Here is an 11,111-nt window from a genome sequence, read left to right as displayed (position 1 = left end):
AAATGACCATAGTAAAAAAGGACTTAGATATATAAACATGATTATGACTGGATGGCTCCAGGATAAAGAAGACTGAAAAGGTTTTACACTCTATGAATGTTGAGTAAGTTGTTTAAGGTACATAAGGATGAGACTTAGGGATTACATATTTATTAAAGTTTGCAAGATCATATTCCAACTATTTCAAAAACCGGCCAAAAGGTATGTCAAAGTATATTGAGTTGTGTCTGACTATTGAAGTCTTATAAAGTAGTTAAAAGTACAAAACTAGCATAAAACTGATCTTCTATGTGTTTAATAATCATTCTTAGAGGCTATTCTAATGTCATTAAAGGGACCAAAAGGGGGAATATTCCTCTCATTTCTATACAAGGTCAGTGAGGTCCCTGGGTACAAAGGCTAATTATTGATCATTTATTGTTCTGTTCATGGAAGCCATGGATAACCCAATCAATGAATTGGAATCTTTATCAAGTCTACAAAAGGAGGATCAATGTGGGAAATATTTCTTCAAGGTTTCAAAGAAAGCCACAACACATAAAGCAAAGCTTTTGTCTTATCCTCACATTGATGAGCAATTGATAATAGAGAGACTTGAATCTGAGATTGCTTCCAAGCACAAGTGACCTCTAAAGACTAGATGCTCAACTGGCCTTGACAACACAGAAAGATTAATTTTTGCAACCTGCATTGGTCTTCAGTACCCAATAGCTCAAAAGCTAGAATTACCCAGCTGAGCCTAAAGACAGTAGCAATTCCCTTACTAGATGAGCATAAATCAAATAACTAAGCCAGCAGAGCCCTTCCCAGCTCTGCCATTCCACCCTAGGGAAACACAGGGCTCTAGTCTGGAAAATTGATATTTTAGTAGAAACTCTTCCAGTCTCTCAGAGCACTTCTTGTTCCTCTTCCAAAATATGGTGTCCCTTGTGTGTATGTTCCTTCACCCTTTCCCTCATAGTTCAGATATTCTGAAGACAAACTCAAACAGCAACTCTTGATAAAGAAAGATTTATGATTTTTCTAATTTCTAGAAAGTCTAAGAGGCAAGAAATGAATTTGTCACACATGAAGCACATTTTAGTATGTTTCATTTCAAATGTTTCAAAGTAGAAACCACAATGAAGTGATCTCTAACATCAGTCTTAAGTGAACATGGTAAATGATTTACTTCCTCCAAGGCTAGCTATTACAAAAAAAAAATGAAACATTTTTTTTTCTTGAAGCTGAAGACAACTGTGATGTCTAATGTTTTTACAAAATCATTTTCAGGAATACAGTTTTTCTCTCATATGAGTTTATCCGTATTTCTTGAATTCAACATGATACAAATAGACTTTAAAATATTTACAGCACTAGAAACATGGCTGGGCAATTAAGAAATATTCATTCCTAGGACCAAGGCATAATTTTTGACAACTTCCTGTAATTCTTGCTACAAGAAGATCCTAGGGTCGAACATTCTCAGAAGCCAACATGAAAAATTTATGTACCCACACAAACATATGACATCACATAATTACAATTAAAACAACTCTTTAAACAGTTTTTCACACATGAAAGTTTCTCTCTTATAAGCATTCATTCCTATAACACAGGCATTGAAGCACCTTCAAAATAACTATGCTATAAGCAAAGCAAAGGCTTTATCACACTAATTACATTCATTAGATTTCTCTCCAGTATGAGTTCTTATATGTACTTGGAGATGACAATGGCATGCAAAGGCTTTTCATCACTGATTACATTCATAGGGCTTCTCTCCAGTATGGCTTCTTTCATGTTTTCGGATTCTACTGTGACATGCAAAGGCTTTTCCACACTGATTAGATTCATAGGGCTTCTCTCCAGTATGGATTCTTTCATGTATTTGGAGACTACTGTGACGTGCAAAGGCTTTTCCACACTGATTACATTCATAAGCCTTCTCTCCAGTATGTGTTCTTTTATGTACCTGTAGTTGACTATGGCATGCAAAGGCTTTTCCACACTGATTAAATTCATAGGGTTTCTCTCCAGTATGTGTTCTTTTATGTACTTGTAAATGACTGTGACATGCAAAGACTTTACCACACTGATTACATTCATAGGCCTTCTCTCCAGTATGTGTTCTTTTATGTATCTGAAGATGACTGTGATGTAAAAAGGCTTTGCCATATTCTTTATGTTCATAGAGTTTCAATCTAGTATTTTTTCTTTCTATCTTATCCTGGGCCTTTACTACTAATGCCTATTAGAACTTGTGCTACAAAATTCATTAAATGGATTTGCTACACATATAGTACACTTTTATATCTACCTCCCATATTGCAAAATAGAAGCCACAATGTGATCCTCGCATAAGTCTTTACTGGACTTGATTAATTATTTACTTCAAGGCTACAATGAAAAAGAGATGAAACAAGTTTTTTTCCTTGAAATTAAGACAACTGTGATGTCAAAAGTCTTTACAAATTTGTTTACATGAATAAGGTTTCTCTCTTGTATGAATTCCTCCCTATTTACTGATATCAAGATGATAGAAAGAAAGCTTTAAAATATTTACAGAGCTAGAGACATCATCAAGCCCTTAATGCAAGTTCATTCCCAGGACCAAGGTCAGGTTTTGACAACTTTCAATAATTCCTGCTACAAGAAGCTACAAAGGTCTAACCTACTTGGGAACCAGAACACACAAGCACATACCCACATAAAGACACAGTGACATGGCATAATTAAATTAAAACAAATCCTGAAACTAATTTTCACTTATGTTTTTCTATTGTAATTCCTGTAATACAGGTGTTGAGGCATCTAAAGGTTTACAGAGTTTTTCTCCATTATGAATTGGATCATGTAACAGAAAGCAACATGTTGGCTTGAAGTTAGTGAAATCAATCATTCTCAATCTGTGGTATCATATGGGAAGATTTAGGAAAAGCTGTCCTGCTGGAAGAAATATGTCACTGGGGTTGGCCTTTACATATGCACGCCATTTCCAGTTTATCCTTTCTGCTTCATGCTGCAGGTTGATGTGAATGTTTTGCTTCTTATTTTAACTGCCATGTTTGACACTTGTTTCCAGGTCACTTTCACAGTGGTCCTGTATTTCTCTAGAACCAAGGGCCAAATTAAACCCTGGCATAAGTTCACTTAAACATGTTGCTTTATCACAGCAACAGAAAAGGCAATAATACATGTCCATGTATTCATTATACATGGACCTAGATTCATTATCTCATATAATTGAAGAGAAGTATGAAATATAAAAAAGATTTCATTATCATTTAAATTTATAGGCCTATTGTCCATGTGAGTTTGTAGGTGAAAACAAAATAAAGAGGGACATTATAATGCTTGAACAGTTCCAAGGGTCAAACCTTGGGAACCAGAATGAACATGAACACACCCACACAAAGAAACAGTGACATGGCATAATTAAAACTAAAACAAGCTGGGCGGTGGTGGCGCATGCCTTTAATCCCAGCACTCGGGAGGCAGAGGCAAGCGAATCTCTGTGAGTTCGAGACCAGCCTGGTCTACAAGAGCTAGTTCCAGGACAGGCTCCAAAACCACAGAGAAACCCTGTCTCGGAAAAAAAAAACCCACAAAACTAAAACAAATCTTGAAATTTAAACATGTTGCTTTATCACAGCAACAGAAAAGGCACATCCATGAAGTTTTATACCTGGATCATTATCTCATTTAATTGAAGAGACGTATTTAAATTCATAGGCCTTTTGTTCATGTGATTTTACAGATGTATACATTATAATGTTTGAACAGATTGTTGGCACATGTCACATTGATTTCTCCATAATAAATACTCTTGTGTAATAGAAATTAAGTGTGGTTGCTAACGATCTTACCAAATCATTTATATTCAGATTCCCTATGGTATGACTTTTTTTCATATCCTCAAGTCTAATGTTATATTCAAAGGCTTTAACAGACTAACAACATACTAAAAGTTTTATTATTGTATAAAGAACAAGAACCATGACTTACAAAACTCTGCCACATTAACTACATTCAGATGATTTTTTTCTTATGATTTCAAAGATTACTCGTACATTCAAAGGTTTTATCACATTGATTACATTTGTAGGATTTCTCTCCAGTATGTGTTTTTTTATGTATTTTAAGATTGCTGTGATATGCAAAGGCTTTCCCACATTGATTGCATTCATAGGGTTTCTCTCCAGTATGTGTTCTTTTATGCATTTGAAGAGTATTGTGTTGTGCAAAGGCTTTATGACACTGATTGCATTCATAGGGTTTCTCTCCAGTATGTGTTCTTTTATGCATTTGAAGATGACTGTGATATGCAAAGGCTTTACCACACTGAGTACACTGATAGGGTTTCTCTCCCGTATGTATTCTTTTATGCATTTGAAGAGTACTGTGTTGTGCAAAAGCTTTACCACATTGATTACATTCATATGGTTTTTCTCCAGTATGTGTTCTTTCATGCATTTGGAGGCCGTGTTGGGATATATAAGCTTTACCACATTGATTACATTCATAGGGTTTTTCTCCAGTGTGTGTTCTTTTATGCATTTGAAGAGTACTGTGATGAGCAAAGGCTCTACCACATTGATTACATTCATAAGGTTTCTCTCCAGTATGTGTTCTTTTATGCCTTTTAAGACCACTATGATGAGCAAAGGCTTTACCACATTGACTACATTCATATGGCTTCTCTCCAGTATGTGTTCTTTTATGCATTTGAAGAGTACTGTGATGAGCAAAGGATTTACCACATTGATTACATTCATACGGTTTCTCTCCAGTATGGGTTCTTACATGCATTTGAAGAGCACTGTGCTGGGCAAAGGCTTTATCACATTGATTACATTTGTAGGGTTTCTCTCCAGTATGTGTTCTTTCATGTATTTGAAGATGACTCTGATTTGCAAAGGTTTTACCACATTGATTACATTTGTAGGGTTTCTCTCCAGTATGTGTTCTTTTATGTATTGTAAGACAAATGTGATATGCAAAGGCTTTACCACACTGATTACATACATATGGTTTCTCTCCAGTATGTGTTTTTTCATGCCTTTGAAGATGACTGGGATATACAAAGGCTTTGGCACATTGGTTGCATTTGTAGGGTTTCTCGCCAGTATGTGTTCTTTCATGCATTTGAAGATGACTGTGATATACAAAGGCTTTCTGACATTTATTACATTCATACGGTTTCTCTCCAATATGTATTCTTTGATGCATTTGGAGAGTACATGAAAAGGCTTTACCACATGGATTACATGCATAGGGTTGCTCTCCTGTATATGTTCCTTTATGTATTAGGAGACTACTCTGACATCCAAAGGCTTCACCATACTGAATACCTTCATAGTGGTTCTCTCCAGTATAAATTCTTTGATGCCTTTGAAGATTATTGTGATATGCAAAGGTTTTAACACATTGAGTATATTCAGGTTTCTCTCCAGAATGACTTCTTTTGTGCCTGCAAAGAAAATTGGCACATGTAAAAGTTTTACAACCTTCATAACACTGCTGAATCTTTATATTTGTATGAATCAATTTTACTATTTGGTCTAATTGTAAACAGTAATTAGAACTTAAGTTTTTATAATTGGTTTACACTAATGCTGTTCTCTTTCATTGAGAGTTATTTTACACATTAAAGATGCCCGTTATGTTAAGAGTCTTTATTCCCTGACTCACATTTATGGCATCTTTTTCTCTATGAGATTTTTCACATATTTGATGAGAACTGAAAGAATTCAAACCTTTACCCCACTTATTCCATTTATAAATTTTCCTATATTGTGAGTCATACTACATTTGCAAAGTGAACCCGGACAAACAGAAGTATTTACACATTTCTAGTACTTATAGGGCTTTCCTGTATTATTAGTTTGCTGATGTATTACCAATGTAGATGGAAAACCAACTGCTTGTAAACCCAATTCACATTCAACACTTATTCCATTTATAAATTTTCCTATATTGTGAGTCATACTACATTTGCAAAGTGAACCAGGACAAACAGAAGTATTTACACATTTCTAGTACTTATAGGGCTTTCCTATATTATTAGTTTGTTGATATATTACCAATGTAGATGGAAAACCAACTGCTTGTAAACCCAATTCACATTCAACAAATTTATTCAACATGGGGACAACTACATATCTTCTAATTGTTCTCAGATGGAGAGAGGTATATTGCTCCTTTTCATATCCCTATATTCATATGGCTTGATTCCAGAGTGACATATAACATACCTATTAAAGAAAGAATAACAAATAAAAGGTTTCCACATTGCACTCACACATTTGACTTTCTGTTTCACATAGACATATGGCATAGGGACTAAGGTTTCTCCAAAACTCCCCCTAGCTTTTGACTCTAACTACCTATCCATCTAATTAAACTTAGCAAAGTCAGAACAACTATATGAATAACACTAGTTTTACTATGGCCTACTTGCTTATTAGAAGGCTTTCAACATATACTTATCAACTATTCAATGAGTATATCTTTTGTAATATGAGTGGCATGAAACAACTTGGATTGACTATTTTACAGCATGGATCTGATGGAGCAAAGAATGATTCAAATGGTGATATCTGTTAAGGCATTGATTCCTTGTCTTCCTTCTTAAAAGTATGATTTACAGACATAATTCAATCACCTGCCATTGAAGTATATGGTTTTGGATAATTTAATAATCATCAATGCATTTTAAGTTGTGAACATTTATACCACTGGCTTTTCTTGAAAACTTCCAGATACATTTAAAATATCTTCAGAGGCACATTTGCATCTACTTACACATTAAAATTACCTTTTATGTCTTTGAGAACTGTGACAATGTTCTTCAATATTATGATCTTGCCAGTTGTAGCCTAAAATACAGTGTCAGAAAAAGTATGATATATTATTGGAAATTGTGTAAAATTTAAGTTACTATATTCAGTGATCCTTAGAACCATGCCTGATTTATTAACCTCATTCTTCTTCATTCTCAATAAAAAAATACAGAAGAGTAGCAATAACAAAGAAACAGTTGTCTCTTTATTTCAATACATGAAGGAAAATTCACAGTATTACCTATAGCAGTGAGGTTCATATAAGTCTCCAGCATCACATCTTTGTAGAGATTCTTCTGGGAATGATCAAGCAAAGCCCACTCTTCCCAAGTGAAGTCGACATGGACATCATTATAGGTCACTGTATCCTAAAATATGCCGTACATTCATACAACAAAAAAACATACTGACAACATTGTAAATGTATACTTCTTTGACACTATAGTCATATAATTCTGGTGTTTCCCACACTTTTTCTAGGACACAGACATGTAATATAATCATCAATTCACTTTAGAATGAAACTGAATAGGTTTACCTCTGTGATTTCTGAATGGGACATCACCTTGCAAGAAAAATACATACTAACATAGAGAGACAAGCAAGCAGATCAACAGTATGGAGTACATATCAGAGAAATTGTATGAACAATTACTAACTATAAAAAATATGAGCAGGCTGGGTGTTTTGGCTCATGACTTTAATCCCAGAAATCAGAAGGTGTCAGGAGCCGTTTCCTCCTAGGATTATTGCAGGAACCATCACCCTGGGGAGTCTGCAGAGAACCCCACACCCCAAATTGTGTTAGGAATCGTTCTATTGACAGAGCCTACCCCACACCCAAATTGGCTGTTAATGGAGAGCTATCTGTTAGCGGAACCCACCCCACATTCCAATCTAGAGAACTAGGTGTGTCAACTCCTAGTTGTGAACTCCTGACCTACGTGACCTGACCAAACATAACCTCCTGGCCTATGTGACCAACATGAACCACGTGACCAACGTGAACCACGTGGCAAGAGCTCAGGCTCCTCCCCCCTTCCCCCAATTCCTTATCCTATATAAGCTGTGACCCTGTCTCTAATAAATGAAGGCTTTGACAGGAACCCCTGCTTGGCCTTCTTCTTCTCTCTTAGCCCATTATCTTACAGATAGTGCCTCTCCGGGACCCTGGAATAACTGACTGCAGGGTGGGTTACAACCCCTAGACTAAGTAATCCACCCAAAGCGGTTTACAAGAAGGCAGAGGCAGATATACCTGCCTCTGAAGTGAATGATAGCCTAGTCTATGCAAACAAATTCAGGACAGCAAGAAGTAACTATTAAGTATCTGTTAAATCAATCAAACAAAAAAGATTGAAAGAACTCAGAGTTTGTTTTATTGAAGTTTCTACAAAGTTATGCATTCACTCCAAATCTGTATTCATTTTCCAGAAACCTAAAGTGCTCTAGTTTAAACTGTAACTTTAATAAATCTTAATAAAAGGAACTGTGTGTTTAAACAGTTACAAATAGACAGATGAAAATGTTTGCAACGTAAATGTTGATCACAAATAATCAACACAGGGCAGAAGAGATAGCTCAAAAGTTAAGAGCCCTTCCTGGTCTTGCATTTAAGTGTGTTCAATTGCCAGTACTTTCAACTATCCATCATTCCAAGCTCAGGGCCTCTTTTGACTACTGCAAAGACCAGGCACACATGTGGGGCATACCCATGTATACAGGCAAAAGAATCATATTTATTAAGGGAAAGAAAAACATAACAAAAAGGAAGAATGCTACATACCTGTAATCCAGGCATTTATGAATACTTCCTGGATCATGAATACTGCCATCCTAGGAAAGAGATCGATAATCTGCCAAATTTCAAAATCTAAATTGGGGTAAAGCTCAGCAAAAGAGCATATGCTTGACATGTACAAAAACCTACACTCTAGGCCTATCACCCAAGAATATACATAAAAAACCAAGGAATATTGGCCCACCTTTAATCCCAGCACTTGGGAGCAAGAGTCAAGGGAATCTCTGAGTTTTAGGTTATCCTGATCTACAGAGCAACTTTCAGGACAGACAGGGCTACTCAGACAAACATTGTTTTCAGAAATAAAAAATGAAAACAACAAAACTTAAAAAAAAAACCTCAGGCTAGCAAAATGGCTTAGCACTGAATAATAATTACTTCAAATTTATCTTATGTGATTTATGGATGCCATCATTAATGGTGGTGAAGTCATGACAACACAAGAAGGAAGCTGGCTGATTGGTTTCAACCACAACACCATTTAGAAACAAAGAACAAGAAATGAGTTGAGACTATAGACATTCCAATCCCATCCCCAATGAGGAATTTCATCCAGGAAGGTTCCTCCTACTAAAGATTCCACAAGCACCCCAAAGAAAACCACCAAAGAGAAACACATGCTCAACTGCATCATCCTATCTGGGAGCTTTTCTTAATTCAGTAAACAAGATTCTGACCCAGGTCACCATAGGCTCGGGGTCATCCATGAAGAAAATGTATTTAGTCATGTCAATGATCCTCATAGTCTGCAACAGCCCCTACAATGTTCAAATGTCCAAAGTCTCTTTTGATACTCAAGACAATCTCTTGACTGTGTCATCTTGTAAAATCATAAAACAAACTAAATCTTTCCAAAATACAATGGCACAGAATACTAATTCCCATTACAAAGGAGAGGAATTGAAACATAGTGAGGGAAGATTGGACCAAGGCAAGATTGAAACCCAGAAAGGCAACATTCAAATCCAGTAGCTTTGTGTCAGACACATGGGGTTTCAGTTTCAAAGGGCTTAAATGGCTTTATCACCACAACTTCCCATACATCTCACTCTTTGGTTACATTCACTCCATATATGCAGCTCTCCATGGAAGATGTCTCATAGCTTAAGTATCTCAACATCGTATGTTCTCAAAATACAGCCCAGGCTTCATCCTCACAGCATGATTCAATGAAATCTATCTCTTCACTGGAGCTCTGACTCCACCAAACACAAATGCCTACAACAGTGCTAAACAGAAATCACAGACTAAGAATGAATGCCCTTAACTTTTGCATCTTTCTTGTTTCCAGAACCAGTACAACATTGATGACTCGCCCAAATTTCGCTGCTAAGTTGTGATGAACCCTACCATGATTGGTCCAGAGTTGGAGCAGGCATTGTATGAAGTTGCTTCCTGGAACTAGAAGTCACTTTGCCTAAATCTTCCGTTAACCAATGGCACAGAAAGATGGATTATTACCCTTTGGGTACTTTGCAAAGCTTCTAATGAAGAGCAAGGGCCTTCTCTTTACTGGTGACAAGCTTCCTAAAAATTCCGATCTGTTCAGCACTTGACTGCCATCTGAAACTACCTACTGCTGTTTTTATAACCCACAGACATTTTTTTAATTTTATTTTACATACCAACAGTTTCCCCTCCCTCTTCTCCTCCTGTTCCCACCACCATCTCCCTTCTACTCCCTACCAATCTACTCCACCTCCATCTCCATTAAGATGGGGTAAGGTCTCCCTCGGGAATCAACAAAGCATGGCAGACCAAGTTGAGGCAGGACCAAGCTCCTCACTGCTGCATCAAGGCTGAACAAGGCATCCCACCATAAGGAATAGGTTACAAAGAGCCAGCTCATACCTCAGGGATAGGTCCTGGTCCCATTGCTAGGGTTCCCACAAAAGACAATAGGGTAGTCACCAATCTTATTGCAGGGGAAGGCAGTTCACACACCCTTTCCACTATTGCTAGGAGTCTTCGCTGGGGTCATCCTTGTGGGTTCCTGGGAGACTTCCCTAGCACCAGCTTTCACCCTAGCCCTATAATGTCCCACTCTTTCATGCTATCTCTTTCATTACCCTCCCACTCCGTCCTGCCCCCAATTCAACCATCCTGACCCCTGATTTTCCTGTTCCCCATCCAATTCCAAATACTCATCCCCACCCCCCATTTACCCAGGACATGTCATCTATTTCCTCTTTCCAGGGAGATCCATGCATTCCTCTTAGGGTCCTGCTATAGGCCTAAGCAGCTAAAATTAACCAATGGTAGTAAAACATATTCACAGCATACAGAGGGAAATCCCACAACATACACAAATTTGTCAATGTAATCCATCAAATAAACAAACTGAAAGAAAAAACCCGCATGATCATCTCATTAGATGATTTTTTTTTTTTTTTTTGGTTTTTCGAGACCGGGTTTCTCTGTGGCTTTGGAGCCTGTCCTGGAACTAGCTCTGTAGACCAGGCTGGTCTCGAACTCACAGAGATCCA

General features: G+C 37.0%; 2 protein-coding genes across 2 annotated transcripts; both read right to left on the bottom strand.

Moving 5' to 3' along the window:
* Nucleotides 1-1,089: 1,089 nt before the first annotated feature.
* LOC113455791 (zinc finger protein 120-like) lies at nucleotides 1,090-3,676 on the bottom strand. The gene is made up of 2 exons (XM_026778269.1): nucleotides 3,668-3,676; nucleotides 1,090-2,230 (listed from the first exon to the last, which is right to left on the bottom strand). Exons 1-2 carry the CDS (start codon nucleotides 3,674-3,676, stop codon nucleotides 1,736-1,738), a joined length of 504 nt encoding a protein of 167 aa, XP_026634070.1. The 3' UTR covers nucleotides 1,090-1,735.
* Nucleotides 3,677-3,935: 259 nt separating this feature from the next.
* LOC101981447 (zinc finger protein 431-like) lies at nucleotides 3,936-8,757 on the bottom strand. The gene is made up of 4 exons (XM_026778270.1): nucleotides 8,611-8,757; nucleotides 7,066-7,192; nucleotides 6,800-6,860; nucleotides 3,936-5,452 (listed from the first exon to the last, which is right to left on the bottom strand). Exons 1-4 carry the CDS (start codon nucleotides 8,623-8,625, stop codon nucleotides 4,036-4,038), a joined length of 1,620 nt encoding a protein of 539 aa, XP_026634071.1. The 5' UTR covers nucleotides 8,626-8,757; the 3' UTR covers nucleotides 3,936-4,035.
* Between the last annotated feature and the right edge of the window lie 2,354 nt (nucleotides 8,758-11,111).

Source organism: Microtus ochrogaster, unplaced genomic scaffold (assembly GCF_000317375.1).
Source record: "Microtus ochrogaster isolate Prairie Vole_2 unplaced genomic scaffold, MicOch1.0 UNK118, whole genome shotgun sequence".
NCBI lineage: Eukaryota > Metazoa > Chordata > Mammalia > Rodentia > Cricetidae > Microtus > Microtus ochrogaster.
The sequence above is the reverse complement of the archived record's forward strand: the minus strand, read 5'-3'. Positions and strand labels throughout refer to the sequence as shown.

Bases quoted from the DNA above. Each gene is read 5' to 3' on its own strand.
- LOC101981447 (XM_026778270.1), bottom strand. The intron at 6,861-7,065 runs GTAATACTGTGA...ACTGTATTTTAG, and splicing joins TATGAACCTCACTGCTATAG to GCTACAACTGGCAAGATCAT. The intron at 5,453-6,799 runs GTAATTTTAATG...TTTTCTTTGCAG, and splicing joins AGTTCTCAAAGACATAAAAG to GCACAAAAGAAGTCATTCTG.